Raw genomic sequence first — 23,934 nt, 5'->3', positions numbered from 1 at the left:
ACACACACACACACACAGGGATGCATAGGCTTTTCTTTTTCTTGGGTAAATGTCTTGGAGTGTGATTTCTGGGTCAGATGGCAAGCATATGTTTAAGTGGAAAACAGCTTAGCCTTTTTTTTTTTTTTTTAAAAAAACAAGTGTACCATTTTGATTGAACCAGCAGTGTGTGAGAGTGCCAGGTACTCTACATACTTTGGTTATTTAAAAAGTGCTTATATTCTCTTCATACCAAAGTAATATATGTATTTATTATGAGACTTGTGAAAAATCTAAGGAGACACTTAAAGAAGAGAGTAAAAGTCACCTCATGGCCCAGCATTAGTATCTGTTAGTATTTGACATGGGACGTTTCCATAAAATAGCATTCGCCATTGCTCTCCAATAACCCCAAGTCTACTCAGAGCTGCTGGGAGCTAAAGACCCATGATTCACTGCAATCCCCTTTCATCAGACCTAGCCTTCTCTATTTTTAGAGCTCTTCCCACGGTGTTCTTTCAGTACTCTGCTAATGAGACATCAGAGCGGCGACCATATTTAATATTTTCTGACAATCTTCCTCTGTGTGTAGGTTTGGAATGCAGCATGTGCTCATAAAATACCGGGTTAATTGCATGATGTTTCTCAAACATTTCTAGTTTCTGTCACCAGGAATAGATCAAAACTCTAATTTGGTTGATTTGCTTGTCAGGTATCACTACTATTTGGGGGTAATTAGTCTTAAACAGAGGCAGTGAGGTCCAGAGGCCAGAAATCACAGGAACCTGCTTGCCAACTCTGGCATGAGCTGCACACAAGCCAGGTTAATCCCTCCAGGCCAGAAAGCGTGTGGACTGTGGGCAGCATGGTAGACATTCTATCAAAGATGTCTTTGCCATTTCACCTTCCCTTGGGCCAACCTTTACTCTAGCTGTTGCTATGGCAATAGGCTGCTGTTAGATTTCATATGACAGATGCTTGCCTCAGCTGTGCTGAGTGGCTTTTCACTTTTTGTCCTGGCCTTCTAGGCCACTTTTATGATAGGTATGTTTAGAATCCTGTTGAGTCATTCTGAGGCCCTGACATATCCAGAAATGCTTGGAACTTAACACTGAAGTGCCTGGTTGATCTGGAGTGCTCCTCTTTGGTTTCATGAACAATTCTGAATATATTTTGCACTATATCTTACATGCATCTTACATGGATGAGCTCTAATTGTCTGTCTGTATACTACAGCATATAGGCTTGAACACAGTGGGTTGATAAAGCATTCTTATTGAAAATGAATGTTTTTTTTTTTCCCTTTTATAGTCCTCGATCTTTACCCTGTGGGCTCCTGCATACTCCTTGTGTCCTACCACTTAGTTACACACTGAACAGTTTTTCCCTTTATGTTTTAAGGTAGTGTCTCTCTAAGTTGCTCAGGCTGACTTTGTGTCATACAGTCTGTGGGACCGCTGGATGTGAAAGGTATCCTAGTTCCTGGTTCAGATAAGGTTGCAACACTGGTGACCTTGAAAAGGACAGTAGTTTCCCTAAATTCCCTGGAGACCAGGCCCCTCTCAGGTAGTTACAATGCTTCCCTCCCCCGGCCCCCCACCTCCCATAGCCCCCTGTAGAGAGCCTGGATGCCATCAGTACATAGAAGCATGACCACACCCTCCCACATGTAGATAAGGCATTCCCAAACTCTCAGGCCAAGCCCATGGGAAGTACCTGCTGTCAGACCCTGGACCCACCCCAAAACTGTATATAAGAATCCTATCCAGAAGGATTAAAGGTACGCAAGAACCGCTTAGTCATCTGAGGGTTTCTGTCATAATTGCTGTAACACTGCTGCTTGGGGAAGAGATCTGTTCTCCGGAAATCACTGCCGGAAGCTCCCCTGCACCCCTTGCTGGCCAGTCAGCCTCCCGCTGGCTCAGCCCAGCTGAAGTCCCAGAGTATCTGAAGAGGCAGCCGCGGAGACAGAGGTGGAGCAGCTGCGCAGAGGCAGCAGAGAGGATTCCCTCTCCCTGCTCCAGTTCTCTCCCCTTTCCCGCGCCTGGCCTGCCCAGAGGTCTCCAGGACTAAAGCCAACAATAGTCCTGACAGGATTTGACCCTCTGAGTAGGTGGGGCTATTGAGTTGCACCACTAATCCTGGCCCTGATAACACATGCTTGATTTGAAGTTCCCACTTTCCTTCTTCTTTTCTTTTTAGTCATCCATTTCCTTTCTCTGCGTTTGTCTGTGTACATAAAAGTAGTCATATAAGCCTTGCTCAGCCATTTATGCAGACTCTAGGTCAAAATAGAAACCAACTTGCATTGAGTTTCACATTCTGCACAGATTTACCGGTAGTTGCCTTCTTTCCTGACATTCAGTTCGGGTCCAGCCTGTTTCTCTTCCTTCTTTCTCAGCAAAACTTTCAGAAAGTATTATCTGCAATACTATTTCATTGCCTCTTATCTCATTCGTATAATCCGATCTGCTCCAATCTCCATCTTCATTCAAAACTACGATGTATCCCAAGTTCATCAGCCTACCAAGTACCAAATCTAGGGAACATGCAAGCCCATATTTTGTAAAGAACTTTCCAGAGCATCCTCTGCTTGTTGCCAGTCTCTTGCTTCCATTTCTGTTATGCCATGCTCATTGCGTTCCTTTCCTTGAACACTTTTGTTTCCTCCCTTCCTCTGTTTGTGGAGTCTTTGTCTTCTTCTTCTTCAACAGTTACAGCCAAGTAGATTTTGTTTCCTGGATCTTTCTGATTGTTATTATTGTGATTTCAGGGTATGAACCTGTAGTCTGACCTGTCTAGTCTGCCAGGAATGAGATCTTATTCCCTACATCCTCCTGAATGGTTCATTGTCATAGCTGAATTTGTCCCCTGACAGTCACCTCCATCACACATTTCCCCCATGATACTTTCCCAAGAAGTACATTGGCATCTCTCAGTCATTTATTGGAAAACTGGTAAACACTGGCTGCTTCTTCCTTTTCATCCAATAACCAGCCCACTTCAAAACCCTCTTAGATTTTAATTCCAAAATGCTATCTTGATTTTGAGCAATTTTGTCCACCTCCATTGATGCCACTCTAAAAAAATTACTACCTTCCCCTGGCTTTATTAAATAGTTTCCTTTTGGCCTCCCATTTTATCTTGTTCTTTTCCAATCCATTCTCTGTGCAGCACACAGCACATTCTTCTAAGACACATAAACCAGATTGCTTTGCGCCCTCCCTCGCTGTGAAAGGTTTATTATTTCCCATAAGACCCAGGGTGGAGTTTTTATTTTGTACTACGAACTCTTCTGTCTGCCTCATGCTGTTTCATCAATGGACTTCAACCCCAGTGTCTCTTTGCTCCTCCCTACCTTGAGTTATTTGCATATGCGTCCTCAGGAGGGCTCACAGCCATTTTTTTCACCAGGCCAATTTAAACTTCAGAATTCAGTTTCAAATGGGATTTTCTCAGAGAAAAGACCTGTTTACAGATCTAAATTGAGACCCCTAACAGCTACCTTATATACACGGACAATGCTCCCCTTAGAAGTCATAATCTTTTAAATGAAAATCTCAGGGCCAAGTCGATGATACAATCTTAAAGGTTATTGGTCACAGAAGTCTCAAGGGCCCCCAAAATAACATAGGCGTTTGGTTGCTCACCATAAATGTACGGTGAGACTCTAAAGACACCGCACACTTCATTTTCATTGCAGGTTGAGAAATCCAGCCTTTGCCTTGAAAACGTTCTCCCTGCTAGCTAGCTTTCACAGGTATGGGCGAGGCTGTGTATACCATTGGTGGAGAAACTCTGACAGTGGTGTCCCTGAACACTCCTGTGCCAGACAAGGTGTTTTCACTAGTGCAAGAGGGGACCAAGTTGATGGGGGTAGCCAATTGCTTTTAGATTGAATGTGTGGTTTGGTTCACAGGGAGGAATTTAGGTATAGAACTATAACTTGGACAAAAGGGACAAAAGCACACGTCTCAGGAGGTCACAGGCCCTAGAATGGAACCTACTGCTGTTATTTTGCTAAAGGCTACACTGATAAACTGCCTTCCAGGTATTTATGCATTTACCACTATATTAGTGTGCCGTCAATCTTGGTCAGAAACCTCTCTGCATTGATAAGCAGTTAATGCAGAAACTCAGATCTGGTCAAAGAACGGAAAATAAGTGACTCTTAAGTGCTCAGCCTTAACAGGTACGTCAGTATCCACCCCTCTTCCACCCAAGGCTCAGAGAACGTGAGGAAGGTAGGGAAGAACTGAAGGAGTGTGTGAAATGATGTCCTCTGAATGTGAGATGCATGTTTCACCTGTGAACTTAATGTGGCGCTAAAGTACTCAGCCTTCCACTGGGCAATATCGAATTACACTGCATCATTAACTTTGTTTCACTTGAAAGGGTGAGAAGGATGCATAGGGGCATCTGGGAGTGGTGAGAAGCTGGAATTTGTGGTGCATATGATCAAGAGTCCTTGCTTATATGTGTGGAATTATATATGCAAAAGATATGCTACTAAAGTAAAAAAAAAAAAAAGCAAATTAGATCTCCTGATTTACTCCCAGGACAAGTGCATTTTATCTAGCCCCCTTTATCTTAGCAGTTCATCAGAATGCCAAACAGGGCCTAGAGGGATAGCTCAGTGGTTAAGACTACTGGCTGTTCTTAGAAGAAGGCCTGGGTTTGTTTCCCAGTACCACATAGCTATTCACAATGGTTTGAAATGCCACTTTCTGGTAATTTGAGGCCACTTCTGGCCTCTGTAGGCCCAAGATATATATGTGGTACATACACATACATGTTGGTAAAATACTCATACACATTAATATAAAATAAAATTAAGAAAACATCAAGCATATATTATTCAACCACAATGTGTTTGCCCTGGAGACTTAACATTTCTACACTGGTTGGAAAATAGACTACGCTTGATCCTTGCCAACCTTGTGTGTTTGTTCATTTTTGATACAGGGATTAACTGTGCAGTCCTCATTGTCCTGGAACTCACCCTGTAGACCAGGCTGGCCTTGAACTCACAGAGATCTCCCTGCCATTGCTCCTTGAGTACTGGGATTAAAGGCATGTGTCACCACCAAGCCTTTAGGGAGGTAATGCACTTTGAGCTGCCAGTGTCTGAGAAACTATGCAGTACCTGCATCCACAGCATACACCCGATTTGACATGGTATTAGCATGGTACAAGTGATGATGACTTTTGTGTCATTGAGGAAGTGAGGAATCCTGCTTTTCCAATGAGGGCTACACAGGAGCAAAACATTTAGCTAATGTCAACAGAATGAGCTCCCATACCCATGCTACAGAGCATCCACAGAAGCACATTGAAATCTTTGGCTTTTATAGAAAAGAAAATACACAGTCAAAATGGCTACAATTATTCCAATAGCATTGACATGAAGATGCTAATAAAGGTCTAGTGGCCATCTAGCTGGATGGAGTATTGGTTCTAACTCTGTACCTAAGACTCTCTATAACCCTAAGAGAAGGCCGGAAATGGAGTTCTTATGGAACACTTAGTTTTCAATTCATCTTTCCCACTCTGATCAATAAATTCACGTCTGAAGGAGTCTGGAATTGGGTAATCAGCTAGGAGCTCTGTGTCTCGATGGGTTTGACTTGGTCAAATGATTGTTTGCTGCAAAATTATTTTGATTCACTCAACTGTGCTTTATCTTCTGGAACAGTAAAAGGCCTAAGGGTAAAATGTCAACAAATTTAAGTTCTGCAAATGGGTCTTTCAAAGAAAAGTAACTGGTTTGGCGTTCCTCCTCCCATAGCCAGTTTTACTTCCTGAGCTGGCGTTAGTGCTTTTCTATCTCAATTGCCCTAAATCTTTAGGTTGCAATAATAAAATTGTCTCTCCTTTCAGAATAAACTTACTGGGGTCCTACATTTGATGGAAGTTATCCCTACTTCTATGGATATAAGGCTAATGTACTCGCCTTTCACAGAAAGATCATCCTGGGACTCTAAACCCCTCACATTGTTGCTCAGCAAATTAATCTGCTCTAAGTCCCTGGCAGGTACACGCACTCTTCTTGCTACTGCTTCTATGTTGTGAATTATCAAACAAAAGACACACACACACACACACACGCACACACACACACACACACACACGCACACACACACACACACACACACACACACGGCCTTATTTTTAATATGCTCTAAGCAGCTCAATGACTGGGCCACTGCCAACCTTTCACGTTGCTAACTCCTCCCCTCCAATACTACTGGATTATTATTTACTAAAATCTATACTCTATCTCTTCTACTCCAGACTTACCAGGGAGGGTCCCCATGGGGCTGCTTTTCTTACATGATCTTACATTGTTCCTCTGTCTTGTGAAGCTCTCCTGCCTGATCCTCCTGCTTCCCCAGCATGGCAGTACTGAATCCTTCTTTCCATGGTTCTCTTGCCCAGGAAACCTGAAGTCCTGCCTTTGGCCACAGGTAACTTTATTCACCAATCAAAGCCAAATGGGGGGCAGGGACCCTCAGTGTTTTACAGGCAAATGTGTAGCTTCCTGTGTAATTTTGGGAGCCAACTTAACACAAATAGTATTAAAACCAATCCACAGCATTGCCTCATCGATACTTTGATTCGTCTGTAATAGTACTCAAGGATTTCTGCTTTTTTTCTTTCCCTTAAGTTAATGGAGTCTATTTGTCCTGCGCTGGTATAAGTATCATCCTCCCAGTAATGCTTCATTATGCCCCAGAGAGTAAGCCAGAGACGATGTCTTGGCTTCAGGGAGTTTGAAGGTGAATCAAATTAAGATTCACACAGGTAGAACATTCAAGGAATGAAATAGTGCTAAATTATGTGCTATTTATCACTAATGTCTCAACAGTTCAAAGGGCTGGGGAAAGCATAGTGAGTTAGAACAGCCAGTGAGGACTAAGCCAGGAAGAACAACCAACCAGAGGTCTGAGCTCAGTGTGGTAGTGTATACAGTTGGGTCAAGGGGTAAAGGGAGGGGACGAGGGGTGGCAAGTAGAAAATATAAAAAGGAAGGGGCGGCTATATCTTAAGAACTCTTGACAGTTCATAGAGTAGTGTAGCTTTGACAGAAAGTGTAGGAAGTCCCTTCTGTATACTAGAAGGAGACCTGAAGCTTTACAGTCTGGTCACCTCAGGTTTCATAGCACTAAGTAAGCCAAGCCAATGGCGTAACTGAGAAGCTACAATGGGAGCAAATATTCAGCCCACCATATCAGGCAAAGGATGTCCAGAAAGATGACAAGTCATTCCTGACTTCACCTATGCCAGCTGTCATACATTTCTTTATAGTCTACTCCCAACCCAGTTTAGTATAGAATGAGCAACTCTGAGACTACGTAAACCAGCTTAGGACATGAGGAAGGGTTGGAGCTCAGGTTATGGCTAGAACGTTCCATCCCGTGCTTTAGGGAACTTAATTTAGGGAGGAGGGGATGCTACTAAGCTGTTTCACAACTACTAATTTGGACTTGGAAATAAATGCTAATGAGCGAGCTAGCAGATATAAAATGTGCAAACAAGGACCAAGTGTATCCAAAAAGAAGCCATTACTTACAGGGGTTGCTGATGTTGAGTTTTGTTTTAACTATAAATCTTTATTAGCTGGGGAATTTGTGTATCAGTAATGAATGTGATACAGGATTTTGATGTATGCTTCTGAATCACTGGAAAAAGATCTGTCTGGGTTCAGTATCACAGAATCTTAGTGCTAGATGGAAGAATGCATAAGATGCTTTGGTACAATGAAACGGACCCTACACTCAAGGATAGTGACCATAGCTAGGTGCATTTCCAACCAATGGATTGGCTTTGCAGAATCCTACTTTCTCTCAGTAAAGTAACTGTGCATAAAAGAATTGGAGGAGATAGCCAGAGAGTCTCATTTCCTGCCACCCCCCACTTTACCTTCAAAACAGGGGCCATCTAACTTACATATTCAGTTCAAACATTAATCTCCATGGAAACAAGGCTCTGCAGTAAACTCAAGGGATTTGATTAGTCCAAGGGTAGCACTTTCAAGAGTTTTAGCCCTATGTGGGTAGATGCTGTCTGACCTAGTGTCTCAGTGGAGCAATGAGCTTCTGCTTTGGGTAAGGGCATGCAGCATTGTCTCAAAGGAACTGCCTGGCCCCAGAGGATCTGGGTAGACATCTTGTCTTAGCTTCAGAAATTAGCTGATTTCTTTCCTTTAACTAGGGGAAGGGAATTGCCTTGTAAGTAAACTTCCTCTGCTCTCCTAACACTGTTCTTTCTGTGGTCAAGTGCCCATCTTCTCTTCCAATTGTCATACTAAGACTGTCATTTCTCTCTGATTTGCATTTTCCTCACTCTCTGTGGGATGATAACATGATATTTTCTTGACCCATGTGACATCCAAGTACTCAGCCACTTCAAAGTTCACCAAATCCCCCCTTTCCTTTCTACTATCTTCTGTTTCCTTCTGATATACCTCCCCCAGTTGTCCATCTACTTGCCTGATTCTCTTTAGTCTCTGAATCAAATCAGCATCATACTATCAACTTAAATTTTTTTTTCATGTGTCCTAACTAATTTTTTAATCAATTTGACATAAACTAGAATCATCAGAGAAGAGGAACTCTCAACTGAGAAATTGCCCTCCATCAGATTGGCCTGTGGTTCTATCTGTAGGGCATTTTCTTGATTAATGATTGAGGTGGGTAGGCCCAGGCCACTGTGGCTGGTGCCACTACTGGGCAGGCGATTGTGGGATGTAAAAGCCAGCAAGCTGAGCGTGATCCCAGAAAGCAAGCTACTATGCAGCCCTTCTCCATGATCTCTGTTTCAATGTCTACTTCTATGTTCCTATTCAGTTCCTGCCCTGAATTACTTCAAGAATGGAGTGTGATGTGGGAGTGTAAGTCAAACAAGCCTGTTTGGCCTGAGGTTATTTTGGTCAGTGTTTTGTTATTCCCATAGAAGGTAACTAAAAACATATCAAAGAATACTAGAATCGACAAAATTAGAGATGACTTATGTGACTTACTCATTTTAAGAGCCATGTAACTCAAGTGTGACTTCTTCTGTGGTGACAAGTGGCTACTGGAAAGCAAATTATAAAGCAGATAATTTAAAATTAGAACCTTTTTTTTATTTCTGTAAGGGCAAAGGATATTTTACCAATGACAAATGCAACAACATTTGAAAAAAGTCTATGATACATAGGGAGCTACTGAGGAGGAAAACCATGTATGTATATATGTAAATGCCTATTTTACCACTGAAAATGAAGTATGTCAGAATAAGTGAAATGTCTCATATTACATATTTTAAAAATAGGAAAATGTACCTTTTCTAGACAACTTGGTTTTTTTTCATGTAATTTTGGAAGATTTCATTATAACATAAAAATGAAACATCTTCCAGGTAGTTTGACAGAACACCTGATTGACCTTAGGGAAGAAAAGCCACTAGCTGAAGTTTGCAAAAAATAGCTGTATAAAAGAGTGTAAGACGGGTACTGAGTACAATGACCGAGGAGTTAATTCCACAGTTCTTCTAATGAATCTGCTTATTCTAATAGTTTATTTTTGTTTTTGGCAGCCATTTAAATCCCATATTCTATGTAACAGTAGACTGCCTTAGTATTAAAGTAAACATTAGAAAAATAACAAATCACATTCCATGACACTGCTTTCTCTGTAGGATTATAGGTAGTGAGTCAAAAACCAAACAAACCAAACACCTTCGTTCCACATAGAACACGATATAAGGGAAGATAAAAGTGTAGAATTCATTAATTATTTGTCTTTCTTTCAACCCTCATTAGCATTACATCTCTTTTTAAAGCACACAACACTGTAGTTGCATGGCCATCTACTATATAAAGAAATCACCTTATTCTGGACCATATTGTAGTGAGGGTTAGGTGCAGGGTATTTGTAAGGAGGGGTTAGGTAGGGTATTTGCTAGGAAAGAGCCACCTGTGATTCTGAAAAGTAGCCAAGTGGAAATGGCAATAGATTTGTGCTAGGATGTTCTGGAAAGGAGGTATAGATTCATAATAATAATGGTCAACATTTATTGAACACTTCCTATGAGTCAGGTACCGCACCAAGCACTTACCATTGATTATTTTATTTATTCCTCCCTACTACCTTAGGAGACAGACTGAGAGAGGTCCAGGAACTTTCTCAAAGGCACAGAAGGAGAGGCTGAACTGGAGGTTGGACCAGGTCTTTCTGAATCCACACTAAAATTGTATGCCCGACGACTGAGTCTTATTATGAGAGCTGCCCAGGAGAAAAATAGATTGTGTTGCTGAGGTCTTGGTTTCCTAGGCCTGGCAAAGCACTCACACATGGAAGGCTATCCTGGTGCAAGGGATAGAAATGTGATCTCTAAGATGGTTTCCATTTTAGAAACACTGGAGGACTAACAGGTTGCAGTGGTGATAAAAACAGGAAATGCTGGGTTAACAGGGCTGAGCTATTCTTTCTACAGGGATCTCAGAGCCCTTACCATTCACTGAAAGTGTCTATGACAAAGAAAACACATGCTAGTACTCTTTCTCTAAACATTAGACTCCTTCCTTTTCTTGAGTTGTGTGTGCCTATCTCAACCTTGGAGGCCCTAGCAGAAAATAAGACATCTATCTGTACTAATTTCTTTAAGTACAGATCAGTTGCTGAATATACCATTACTATGAGGGCATAGCTGATAAATCTCTCTTATCGCAAAGCATGCATCACTTAGTTCATTTGTTCTTGATAGTGATATAAATCAGAACTTAATAGTACAGAAGAGTAGAACTGCATTCGTGAGAGGGCAGAGTCTCAGGTGAAGTTTGGGTGGAAACCAGCATTTGCAGTGTATGGTGGCTTCTCTAGAATGTGACAAGGACAGACAAGATAGTAAGTTCTCCAAACTCACCTATGGCTGTAGATACTATCAGACTCAGGGGCAAGGAATCCCACTCCTACCTCAGAAATCTATCTGTGACAGTCTTGATCCGGGTAAAAGAAAATAAATCACAGAGAACTGAGACAGTTCTCCTGAGAAGAAATTCAAATGAGCTTAGATATAATGAATAATGAAGAAGAAGAAGGAGAAGAAGAAGAAGAAGAAGAAGAAGAAGAAGAAGAAGAAGAGGAGGAGGAGGAGGAGGAGGAGGAGGAGGAGGAGGAAGAAGAAGAAGAAGAAGAGGAAGAAGAAGAATAAGAATGAATGAATGAATGAATGAATGAATGAAGCTGTCGATGGGCTCCCTGCAGCTCTTGCTGTTGTCACATGTTCACTATGTAGAGCATGCTACAGGGTATCATCATGGATAGGACAGATCTTGGGTCAACCAAAGATGAGAGTCAGAGCTTCTTTGAAACAAAGGATGCTATATTCTAGGTTTTGGAAGCATCTCTCTTATATGCTGACTATGAGAACTGAACGAAGAAGAGGAGGAGGAAGAAGAAGAAGAAGAGGAAGAGGAAGAAGAAGAATAAGAATGAATGAATGAATGAATGAATGAATGAAGCTGTCGATGGGCTCCCTGCAGCTCTTGCTGTTGTCACATGTTCACTATGTAGAGCATGCTACAGGGTATCATCATGGATAGGACAGATCTTGGGTCAACCAAAGATGAGAGTCAGAGCTTCTTTGAAACAAAGGATGCTATATTCTAGGTTTTGGAAGCATCTCTCTTATATGCTGACTATGAGAACTGAACGAAGAATGGAATTTGTGGTAAGTCTTTTGAGAAGCTCTTCTGAAAGAGACTGTTTTGAATTTCTCCTTCTTGACAGTCCATCATGGCTAGCAGTTCTATTTAGGTTGAAAAGGGGAATTTAAGAAGACCATGTGGCAACTTTTACACACTATAGAGACTTGGGCTTGTGTAAGAAGCTGGCCGTGGTGGCATTGGTCAAGATGCTACTATTGGTGGTAGGGGGAGTGAAATCCTAGAAGCTGGTCATACAAAGTCACCACTCTGAGAGGGCCCTTGAGGAAGAAAATGCATAAAAGTTACAATATATTGTTATTGTTGTAGCCCCTATAACATACATTACTTCAGAATTCCTATTTTTTCAGTTAATAGGGGACTTAGCAATACCCAGGACAAGTTCTAAACTTGAACCAGGAATAATTGTCAGAACGTGCCTGTTATTTTAGCCTGCGGCATGCCCAAGTGCAAATGTCTCACTTTCCTAAAGGTCACTGATGCAGACAGACAAGCCTGTGAAGAAGATACTATTGTCAGCCACGCGTTCCAGATAAGTAAACAGCTGAGGGGCTTCAAGGTGCTTTGTCTGAGAGGAAGCAGAAGACACGATATCGAAAGCCCAGCTTTAGGCTTGTATCTCTTAATCATATTCCTCTCAGCACACTTCCTGTCTACACAGGAACTCTCACAACCCAAAGACCATCCTGATTAGCCTCACGGCTAATGCTGTTGCCAAGCGCCTTTGGAGACTTCCTTCTATGCTGATGTAAGGGTAACTTCAATCAAACTACCAATTTGTGGCAAGCAGTTACTTTTACATCACATTTGGGAGCTGCAAAATGTTAATATTTTAAACAGTTTGCACACCCTGCCCCGCAACTCATTTCTAAGATAAATTATTTAGAAAGCTATTTCTTAGGTACACTTCAACTTTGCTCGGGTGGGTGATCACAAATTCCAAACAGTAAACACATAATTGAGGTCTCAATGTGCTCTGAACACTGGAGAGGTTTACATGGGCCTTAACTCTATTGACAGGACTGATCTCTGATTGGAGGATGGACTGGGTGACCCAGCTTTTTGGCTTTTGTTCTTGATTCTATTCCTCATATAATCTCTTAAATTTCAAAATGCTTCTTACTGTTTTTGGAGAACTAAAAGCAAGACAAACTATGTGAACAAAACACCCACTTCAGAATCTGCCATATGATACATGTTTAATAAGAATTTCCCTGGGCCTCTGCCCCCAGATAATTTTGTAGTCCAAATTTTGACCTTCAATTTAATCACTGTCTCAGGACCTTCGGCTTCGATCTGTGAGACAGATCTACCAGGAAATAGTTCACAGTGCTTTTGGAAGCAAATGAGTGCAAGGTGAAAAGACTTTGTGAAGTCTGATTCCTGGAATCCACACTGGCAACCAATGCCCTTTGACCCCATGGTGCTGCACTTCATGCATTACCTTCCCTTTATTACAGTGACCTTTGGCTGGAGATGACACAGCAATAGTTCTTTCCGGTTTTCTATTTTCTCCTTTTTTATGTGCATGTGTGGTCAGGGTACCTGCTTATATGTTTGTGATTTCAGGCAGATGACCATGTGGATGTGCAGAGTCCTGGGCTTGATGTGGGGAATCTTAATTGTTTTTCACCATATTTCTCTGAGGTGGGGGTCTTTCTCTTAGACAGACCTACAGTTTTGTGATATGACTATTTTTGTCATCCAGCTTGCTCTGGGGAAGGCTGAAATTCGCACTGAGTCACTGTGCTTTCTGCCATTCACGTGGTGTGATGTCTAGCTTTAACTGGTCATCTGACACCACTTGGAATAATCGGAAAGTGAATTTTAATCAGGGATTGTCTATATTGACTTGGCTTCTGTAGCATGTCTCTGGATGATTGCTGTAATTTAGGCAATTGATGTGGAAAGTCCCAGTGCAGTGTTTGTAAGCACAGTTCTCTAGGCATGGAGTCCTCAACTGCAGAACACTGGATACATCAAGCTGAACAGAAGCAAACCAGTGAGCATGCCTGTGTTTTTTTTTTTTATTTCTTCTCTTGGCTGGATGTGATGTGAGAAGCTGTTTGGAGTTTCAGCCTTGACTTCCCTGCTATTATGGGCTGCAACCTGAAATCGTGAACTGTGATAAACCTCTTTTCCCATAAGGTACTTTTGTCTGGGTATTTTCTCATAGCAACAGAAAGGGAACAACCACATGTAGGTTCTGGAGATCCAAACAATGCTCCTCTTTCTTGTGTTTCAAGCACTTTAATCACCGAGCCTTTTCCTTTGCCCTTCTCTTCATTTCTCATGAGATCCAGGGAAGCTTACTGTTTTCATATGTAAGGCCAGGACTGCAACCTGGTTCTCAGACTCTCCTGTTGGGTATAACATTTTTTCCTTGAGTCTGGTGAGTGGATCTGTATGGTCTGGTCCTTGCCAGGGAGAAAGTGATGAGTGAATCTTATGAGGTTGCCAAGATGCCTCTCTCACAGGTCCACCAACATTCTGCTTTCTACTCGCATCTCCATATCCCAGCTAGATGAGGGAAGAGCTTATAGCCTCCCGAACCAGGCATTATCTGTGCGTTGATCACCATGGGTGAGCTTGTGATTAAACCACAGTGGAACATTTATGCAATGTCTGCTGAAGAGGAAAACATTTGTTACTTTGCTGCTCTCACTCTGAAAACAGTCACTGCTTCTCTCTTACCGCACAAACAGAAAACTTCCATGTTAGGTCCACATTTTCATTAAGGGGGTAGTATGTGCTAATTTTGGCTCTTTACAGACTAGATGACTGGGACACGGCACTTGCTCTAGCTTGGGTGTGTGTACCATCCAAGGCAGGCATCACCTGCCAATTTATTGCTCTTCAGTCATGAGCCAGGCAAGTCTGGTGAGCCCAAGGATACTTTCTTTATACAGTCAAGCCCTCACAGAGGATATTAGTCTCCCCAGGAGTCAAGGGCTTGCAGCACTTGGCTAGAATATATCTAGGAGCTTACAGACTAACATACTATAGATGTCAATGTCGATGATGTGAGTGGGTGTATAGAAGTGACGAGAAAAATGTAGCTTTTCCACAACAAGTGTTACAGAATGAGAGGGGAAGCTAGTGATGCGGCCAGTGAACCTACATCACAACTAGGTGGCTCTAAAAGAGAAATGACCCTACCATTTCCTCCTTCCGTCCTTCTTCTATCCTTCCCATCTCTGCTACAACGTATTGGGGATCTCTCTCCTTATGTATTAAGGATTCAATGCTAATGAAAACTTGGTTACCATTGTGGAAAAAAGGAAAGGAAAAAGGCAGGCAGGCAAGGAGAGAGGGAGGAAGGGGGGGAGTAAAAGAGAGTGTGAGTCTGCTCCATGCCCTGTCTACTTTTGTGGCCTATACATCCTCTGGCCAATTCTTATGGTGGCTTTCTTGTGTGTCCTCCCCTAGGCAAAACTGCCAGTCTAAATGAATCTTTATGGACAGAGCCAGAGCTGGAGTGAGAAACAGAAGTGTGTATATAGGTCCTGCTGTGTGGGCTTTGCTGCTGCCCTTCCATATTCTACTGCCCAAGCTGACTCTTGGTATTCTTGAGCTGTCTGCCTCTATAAACCTGTTCCCATAGCCAGTGACTCTCAGGCTTTGATGAGGTGGTTTTGTTTATTTGCATAGTTCCATAATAGCAGGACTGTATTCCATGGTTGTACATTAGTACAGGGGCTGAGCTTCGACTGGCTGGAATATTTTAGTGCACCTCCAAGACCATGGAAGTTAAAGCCCAGGGAAAGAGATCTTGATGTGGAAATGAAGGGGCCCATTATGTAGCAGGCTTCCTTATCGCATAAATAGATCTTGCTCTTCTGTTACAAAAGTAGCATTGAGAGCCCCATATTTGTGAAGCTTACAGGTATGGAATCTATCACTTGATGGCTGAAAGAGATCTTAGGGGAGTTAGAGGGTTTGTCCCCCCCACCCCCTACCCCAGATCATCACTCTGAAGTACATTTGCTAATTTTGTTTTTCAGATGGAGAAACATGGAAGGGTTAATACATCACTGTCTAGGGGTGGGGTGGGGGAGAAGGCACTAGGAGTGAGGAAGAGACTGGTGCTAAGCTCCACTCTCTGGCATCCTTCTGTGGACTGTTCTCCTGTCTGAGTTTTAGGAGGAAACAGAGGCTAGTCTTACTTCAAAATTAATGAGATGCGGATACTTATAAGAACTATTCTAAGCAAATTATATTACAGAGAATCTGCAGGAGTGTGTATGTGTGTGTGTGTGTGTGTGTGTGTGTGTGTGTGTGTGTGTGTGTGTGTGTGTGTATAGACAAATAGTTGAAGCACAGAGATCACTGGGCAGTCTAACCAATTGGTGAGCTCTGGGTTGAGAGACTCTGTCTTTAAAAAAATTGGAAAACATCAAGGAAGGAGCTAAATATGACCTCTAGCTTCCACATGTGCATTCAGACATGTACTCGTATTCTCACACATGTTTACACTCACACATCTACACTGGACACATATAAGCAAGCATAGAAAAGTGCTAATTACTCTGGAAAGAATATAAAACCTGACCACATTGATAGGAATCTTTAAATCAGCCAATTTCTTCTCTGATAGAAAAGAAGGAAGCTTTAGGCATGGGGGAGGAAAGATTAACAGTATAAAATATCGCCAAAATTATAATCACAAGAGGTTCTTGCCTTTGGGAGCAATCATGCTCAGATGGAAATCTCACCTCGAATTGCCATGTTATATTGGAGTTGACAATATTAAGAAAATTTGGATTTGGAAGACTGGTTAGTGATAAAATAAGCAATTTTGTAGTCTTCATCGTGTCCAAGCATCTTAGTAGTTATGGCAACATCCTGAGATGCAATGCTGACAGCCCAGAAGATAGCTAATAATTTCATCTTAATAATCATTGTTCCATGTAAGAAGACTAGATTCTTGATGAGTATCTTCTATACCACGGTTGTGTGGGAAGTACATGGAGGATGAGTCAGGGTAATGGAATGGCCCAAAATAATTCCAATTACATGCACCTGTGTGGCCCAAAGTTAAACAACAGGATTTTCATTGGCTTTCAACTGTTGTCACCAAGCCTGCTAACAGCTTAAGGCAACTGGCCATTAGCAGGCCTCCTGTGAGTCCAGCTTGCTGTAGGATATTCTACAATCCAGTCACCACATCACACCAATCTGCTGCTCAGGGGTCCTGAAGAGCTTATTGTTTCTCACACTATTAGACTAAGCTTTTCCTGCCTCTGGTTCCCCTCCAATTTTGCTTAGCCACACATGTCACAATCTAGTCACGCTGCTTGACTGTATATAGTCTCCTTTTCTCTGGGGCTCAGTATCCCCTTATTTATGAGCCTTTCATATTGCACGTATTTACTTGCTACTTTTTTCACACAGGTAATTTCTTCCACTCCATCTTCTTCTGTCTTTCTAAACCATGTGATTGCCCCAATCCATTGTGTTATTCTACAACTTTCCTGGCTTAGGGTACTGGCTCAATCCTCTCATACACAACCAGTACCATAAGCTCTACAGACAATGTCATGTTCAGGAGATTAGCTTTTCCCTTGAAGAGTGACCCACAGATATCTCCTAGATCCTACATAGAACTCTCTACTCTATGCTTTTTCAGCCAGCCTTCTCCCAATATTAATTTCTTTGATATATGTATATATAGACATCATGTATATTCTCTCAAATATATATTTGACAGCACCATCATTGCCTGATATAATTCAAATATATATATATCTCCATCCAATGAGAATGTGAGCTCCATGAAGGCAGAGGTTCATTTGACTTGCCATATATGATATGTATAAGAAAGCCTTGTATACAGTATATCCTTGTTTATTTTTAATGAATTATTGAATGAGTTCTTACTGACTGAACAATTCATAATCCAAATGATGAACAGATATAGAGGGACCATGAATATGATAGCCACCGTTTCTAAAATGTAATCTTTGTGGCTTTTTTTCCCCAGCCACCACAGACAGGATTGTATGGCTGAGGACCAAAAGTACCAGAGTGATCCATTTTACAGGAACAGTGTGTATTACTGTCAGAAAAGCCCTATAGTCAGGACAGGGGATAAAACAGCCTGGACTGCTGAGGGGAGTGTCTGTAAGAAATCTCCTGGAAAGGTATCAGCTGTAGAAAGCCAATAGCCTGGGAGCCACCATAAGGTATTTTAGAAGAGGTCTAATGGCTCTGAGTCTAATGACATCTGAGTGGAAGATGGTCGCCAGTGGCGGCTTGGGAGAAGGGCCTAAGACAGTGTGACGTGCTTACTAAATAGAATTAGAGTTTATTGAGTAGCAAAGACCACCACAGAGCTGCCTGGAAATTACATTGACAAGATGCAAATGGAAGAGAATATTGTAGAAACATTATTTACTGATCAATAGATAATCTTTCATACATAAAAGGTCAGCTCCAGGAAGGCAAAGCAGTAAAGAAGAAAAAGAAAAAGAAATACAGCCTGCAAATAAAATATTGATTTTAAAAAATCCATTCAGATGAATCCTTCAGTGCATATTCTTCTGGTTAAAGAGCTTTTCCTTATTTATAAGCTCTTTTTCTTAACTACTCCAGGTTCGTCTGTGAAGCATGAAGGCGCTGATGAAGAGTGCTGATTTCTAGTTGTCCTGAAGTCTGTGCTGTCGATAAACAGCATGAAATGGAATCAACACGGAGCACTTCAGAACAACATGTCTAAGTGTGTGCACAGCAATTAGGATGCGTGAGTCAAATGGCGTCTCATACCCGCCCCCTGGTAATATTTTTGCTTTTGGCTGAGTGGATGCTAAATATTTATCCTGGCTTAGGAAAGCAAAAACCAAAACGACATTAGAAACAAACAAACAATAGTTCAACTCTAAGCACCACTGAGTCCTCATCCATTCTGTGCTTTTCCTTTGTCTTGAAGCAAGTTTTCATCATCCCAAAGAATATGTGAAATTCTTGTCTCCATCACAACTTGGCTGCTGGGTCACAAAGCGTTTGATGACTGCTGCTATGACAGGAACAAGCATAGAAGGATGTGTACTAGGGACTAACCTCTACCCCTTCCCTGCTCATCGCTTCAAGTCCTAATCCTCCCTGTGACTATACATGGAGAGAAAATACTTAGGAGACGATTCAGCTTTGGTGAAGTGATAAGACTGGGCTATCCCTATTGGGTTCGTCTCTAGAGGAGGAGACATCAGACCTCGCTCTTACCCGTTCTTGCTTCTTTTGCATGCGTGCCCTCTCTGCCTCTGAGGATGAGAAGACAGAGGCTGTGTACAAGCCAGGATGAGACCTGGGAGAGTAGCATAATCTTCCATTATCTTGATTTTGGACTTCCTAGCCTCCATAATTCAAATAAACTTTTGTTTAAGCAAGTCCATCTTGTGTATTTTAGTATGGTTGCTAGATCTGACTAACACAGAATGGAAGCTTAACTGGACATTGTTTCCCTGAAAGAACCTTTTAGATGAGAGATTTCACTGTTCATTTGTGTGATCTTAGTGGCCTGGAAACTATTTCAGAAGAGCAGCAGTCTGAGCCATGGTCAGGTGTATTTCTGGTTGAAGCGATGTTGAAGGGTGGAGTTGTTTAAACCTGCAGGGGGTATCATGTGTGAACTGCGTGCTGACATGGTATGCACATCTGGGGAAGGTTTAGTTTTGCTAGGAGCCGAAAGGCTTAAGATATACAATTCCTATTTCAAGTTCCTTATGGTGGTGGTGGGGGAGCCACAGGACTCCATAGGTAAGAAGATTCTATATGGTATAGAATTATATCATTACTATGCACTGGGTGTTTCCCTCAGATTTATGATGAAACCCTACAGCACAGTGTGATGTCATAAAATCATGTGTAGAAATGGGATACTTGTTCTTCTCCTCTCTTTACATATAATACTTCTAAAAATGAAGTCATGTGAAGACCCAATAGAAAGAACACACCCTTTCAAAGAACTGACCCCTGAGCACCTGGTGTTAGATTTCTAACCTTTAGTCAATTGAAACATACTGAGTTATTATTTCAGCTACTAGCTTATAGTATTCTGTTGTAGCAGAATGAACAGATCAGGACAATATTTTGCTGTGGGTTTTTTTGGGGGGATCTTTTGGCAATAATGCAATCTCTCTAAATTTCTTACTAGATATCTTTCCCTGGAAAGCAGGTTTAATATACTGAGGAATAATCTCGCTAAACACAATATGGCTGGAACCAGCTACTGTTATCTGTCTGTCAACAGCCACAGGAAACAGATAGGATCAATATAGAACTCATTTGAGCAAAGGGATTTGAGTAAATTCCCAGGTTGTGTGTTCATGGGTTTCATGGGAAAGACTGGTTTAGTCTTTCCTTGATAATGACTCAAGAGGACTGATCACGTCAAAGTCACAAAGGTCATGAAGAAGAGACTCAGCTTGATGACAAATGACACAGGTTTTATTTCCTCTGAGGTTAAAGGTTGAGCTTTGTTTTTTCTATTCTACTGATAGTCTCCAACTTCCTTCTCTTGTTGTGCAGTGAATTCCATATCCACATCTTCCAAGTTCCTCCTTTGTTGAGAGTCCCCATAATGAAGAATGAATGATGATAGGCATGATGTGTGGGCCAATATTAGTCCAATTCTAGTTTTATTTTTGGGGGACTTATGTTTGAAGTAAGACTTTACACATGACAGGCAAGCACTCTACAACTGAGCTATATTCCCAGCTCCAGACTCAAATTCTGGATAGTTAGTTTCAGAGTTTGGAACGGTTCCTTTCAGTCCTCATTAATCTGCTATGTTTTGCTCTTTTTGAAATGTGTACATAAAGTTTTCCTCACGAGTCTGTTCTCTGCACTAGACATAGGGTAACTTGCAGAGGACCACAGTGGCTCAGTATCCTCTTATCATACTTAGTAACTCTAGTTAGTGTGGACCAAAATTTAGGGCCACAGAATGACGTTACTAGCAGCTAATAGTTACTGAATATTTATGGTGATAGGTGTGATAGGACCAAGGTTCTTCCTTCTTGTCCCTGATGCAGCCATTTAAGATCTGATACAGAGGTGACTCCCAATTCTCTTATACTCCTTGTATGGGAAAGTTAGAAAATTTTCCAGCTCTGCTCTAGGGACTTGAGGTTAAGTTGACCCAGCTAACTGATGCTTTGTGCTTCTGCTAAACTTTTTGCTTCTTTTCCTTTCCCCTGAACTGGCAACAAGGATATGGTTTTTGCTTTTAAAGGCTTCCAGAAGAAAGCACTCAGGGCTACTAAATGAGAACTGTTTCTCTTCGGCCAGTCACCAGATGGCCTTATAAAGACTCTGATTTTGACAGTGGGGTCTTTGCCCCCTGACAAAAGGCACAGTGAAAACTTTGTATGTACTTGGATTGAATGCAAAGGTGTCTGTCCTCAGATCCATTTTCCTTTCCTGTGTCACAGCTCTATATCATGACTACAGCATCTAATGTCAAGAACTGACACATATTTCTCTGCCTCTTGAATTCAGACTGGTTCTGTGAATTTCTGTATCTAATAAAATGCACCAGAAGAGATGGTGTATTATTCAGGGTATATGCTGAAGAAGCTTGTACTTCAAATCTCTCCCTTGGAACTCTGGGATCTCAGTGCACGTAAGCCTACCCTAGCATGGTGGAAATGATCATTACTGGGAAGAGAGCTGAGTCATTCTAACTGGGACCATTGAGAATGCTCCGCCCCAGATGACTTGCTGTCTTGCTAGAGATGCACAAGAATGTTTAGCTGATGTCAGGAAAACCAAGTCCTGGTCAACAAATCTATTTGGTTGAACAACTGAGACAGGTAAAAAGTGATAGATGGTTATTGGTTTAAGCCTCTAGGCAGCATAACAACCTATATATATTATTATTTCCATTCTTTTAATGAGGAAACAAGCTATGAGCTATGAGGTATTAAGTCCTTGCCTCTAACATAAAGCTAGTGAACGGATTCAGAAAGTTTAACTCCAAGGTCTAGATTCTTTCTGCTACTTTGTAAGATCTCATCATAACATTCAAGTATCTGTCAAGCCCTCAGCTAAAGTAAGTCTTTCAAGTATAGGAAACTGTTTTTGCTGATGGGGACAGGCCATAGAATGGAGTTCAGATATCAGAAATCTCTCTGCTGATAAAATGCCATGACAGTTATTGACCAAAATGTACAAACCAAAGCACTGCAATCTATCTGAGAAAACTACTTATATGCAAATTAGTGAGACAAATAGTATCTTTGAAGTCAAGGTTACAGAATGAAAGAAAGCTGAAAGTTTAACTGCATCTCATTGACCCTAAATTATGATCGAGTTCTGCAGACGATCTGCATGACAGTCCTGTAAATGTGAAAGACATCCTTCACTTGGAAATAAAAACAAAATGCTGCTACATTAGTGTACTTTGCTTATTTAACAAAACTAAACTCACTTCCAACCCTCTACCTTTGCTTTGGTCACTCTTGCCTGTCCTCGAAGAAAAAGCAATTATTCCTCATAATAGCAACTGGAGATTTTACTAAAATAAGAGTGCACAATTTAGTATCAGGAGGAGTATTATAGTGTATGAACTCTTACAGATATCTGAGACTGGGGAGATTCTGGAAGGCCTCCGGGTTGATGTACAGAAGATTGTTGGCTTTTTCAATCCTACTGTAAAAGAAGAAGGTGTGTATAAGTGACTTGAATGGCAAGGAGTGTCATTTATTTTTCATATTATGCAGAGTACATCATCAAATAATTAAGTCATTCATCCATGCATCCATGCATCCATCTATCCATCCATGCATCCATCCATCTATCCATGTACCCATCCATCTATCCATCCATCCATCTATCCATGTACCCATCCATCTATCCATTCATCCATCTATCCATGCATCCACCAATGCATCCATACATCCATCTACCATCCATTCATCTATCCATCCATCAATGCACACATACATACAATTATCCATCTAACCATGTACCCATCCATCTATCCATTCATCCATATATCCATGCATGCATCCATCCATGCATCTGTCCATGTATCATTTCATCAAATGCAGTACCATTTATTATAGAAATCTGTGCAAACTGAGTATCAATCCTGTCAATTTAACACTTAGCACTTGGTTCCTGCTCTCTAGTCTAATTTTAAGCATGGGAGAGCTGATGATTTTACTAGTAATGATGTTCAAGAAACAGGGTGAGTTAAGAAGGGGAAAGTGACACTAACATGGGGAACTGAAGTAGGGAACAGTATGCAGAGAAGAAAAGAACATTTAGACCAGCAAGAAAGGGTGAAAAGAAGTTGAGAGGGGGAGAGAAGGGATATAAGTGACACAGCAAAAAACAGACTGGAGAAACAGAAATGAATTGGCAAAGAAAAAAATCTGGTAGTCTGGGAGAAAAGCAACTAACTTCTGTGTTTGACTTAAAGCACCAAATTCCTGCAGACAGTATCTGGCAGGAGGCCCATTTTGTAGATCAAGGTGGCTTCTCCCAGCTGATGGGGAATGGGACTTCTGCCCAGTGTTTTTGGCCTGTGTTATGTCCTGATCAATAGTCTGGAAGTGAGTCTGCTCACACTTGGATTCCCGCAGAGAACCTATCCGTTTTCTCATCTTGCTGGATCAATGTATATTTGCAGAGATACTCTGGTTAATTACTTCCTTCCTGTTTCATTAGCTTTTATGTTGCTGTAACCTGTAGCTAACCAGAACTTGGTTACCAGGCAATTAATCATTTAAACACAGCCAGTGTTGCATGGGAATGAATACCTCCCCATGCAAGGAGGAGATGCACGAACTGTCCCATGAGCCCCACTCCGCACTGGATGGATCAAGAGGTGTGTTACACTGTGCCTATGGTTCATTTGTCTGATATGCTTTGTGGACTTTGAGGCCCCATCAGGTCTCTTTTCATAACTACGGCAAGATGAAGACAGGTAGAGAGAAAATATAGGAACAAGACAACAAGACATTAGTGAAAAGGGGGAAGCAATGAGGTAGGAGGCAGAATGAGAAGACAGAATTCAGCAGGATACCATTTCTAAATCATTCCTTAATCTCTGCCTACCTGCCTGCCTCTCTCTCTCTCTCTATCTCTCTCTCTCTCCCTCTCTCTCTCATGCATGCATGCACGCGCGCACGCACGCACACACACACACACACACACACACACACACACACACCTGATACAACAGTTTTTGTACAGACTCAAATGTATCTCAGCATAAAATATCTTCCGAGTTTTTCTAT

At 41.6% G+C, this 23,934-nt stretch overlaps 1 protein-coding gene across 2 annotated transcripts in view; it reads right to left on the bottom strand.

The window, feature by feature from the left end:
• Positions 1–23,934, bottom strand: part of Fshr (follicle stimulating hormone receptor) — a 184,440-nt gene that overhangs the window by 23,256 nt on the left and 137,250 nt on the right. For both annotated transcript variants that reach the window (XM_032908629.1, XM_032908630.1), the window contains exon 4: positions 22,265–22,339. In XM_032908629.1, the coding sequence (XP_032764520.1) occupies positions 22,265–22,339 (75 nt within the window). The remainder of the gene's footprint in view (positions 1–22,264; positions 22,340–23,934) is intronic.

Source organism: Rattus rattus, chromosome 7, assembly GCF_011064425.1.
Source record: "Rattus rattus isolate New Zealand chromosome 7, Rrattus_CSIRO_v1, whole genome shotgun sequence".
NCBI lineage: Eukaryota > Metazoa > Chordata > Mammalia > Rodentia > Muridae > Rattus > Rattus rattus.
Note: the sequence above shows the minus strand (reverse complement) of the source record. Positions and strands in the feature narration are given on the sequence as shown.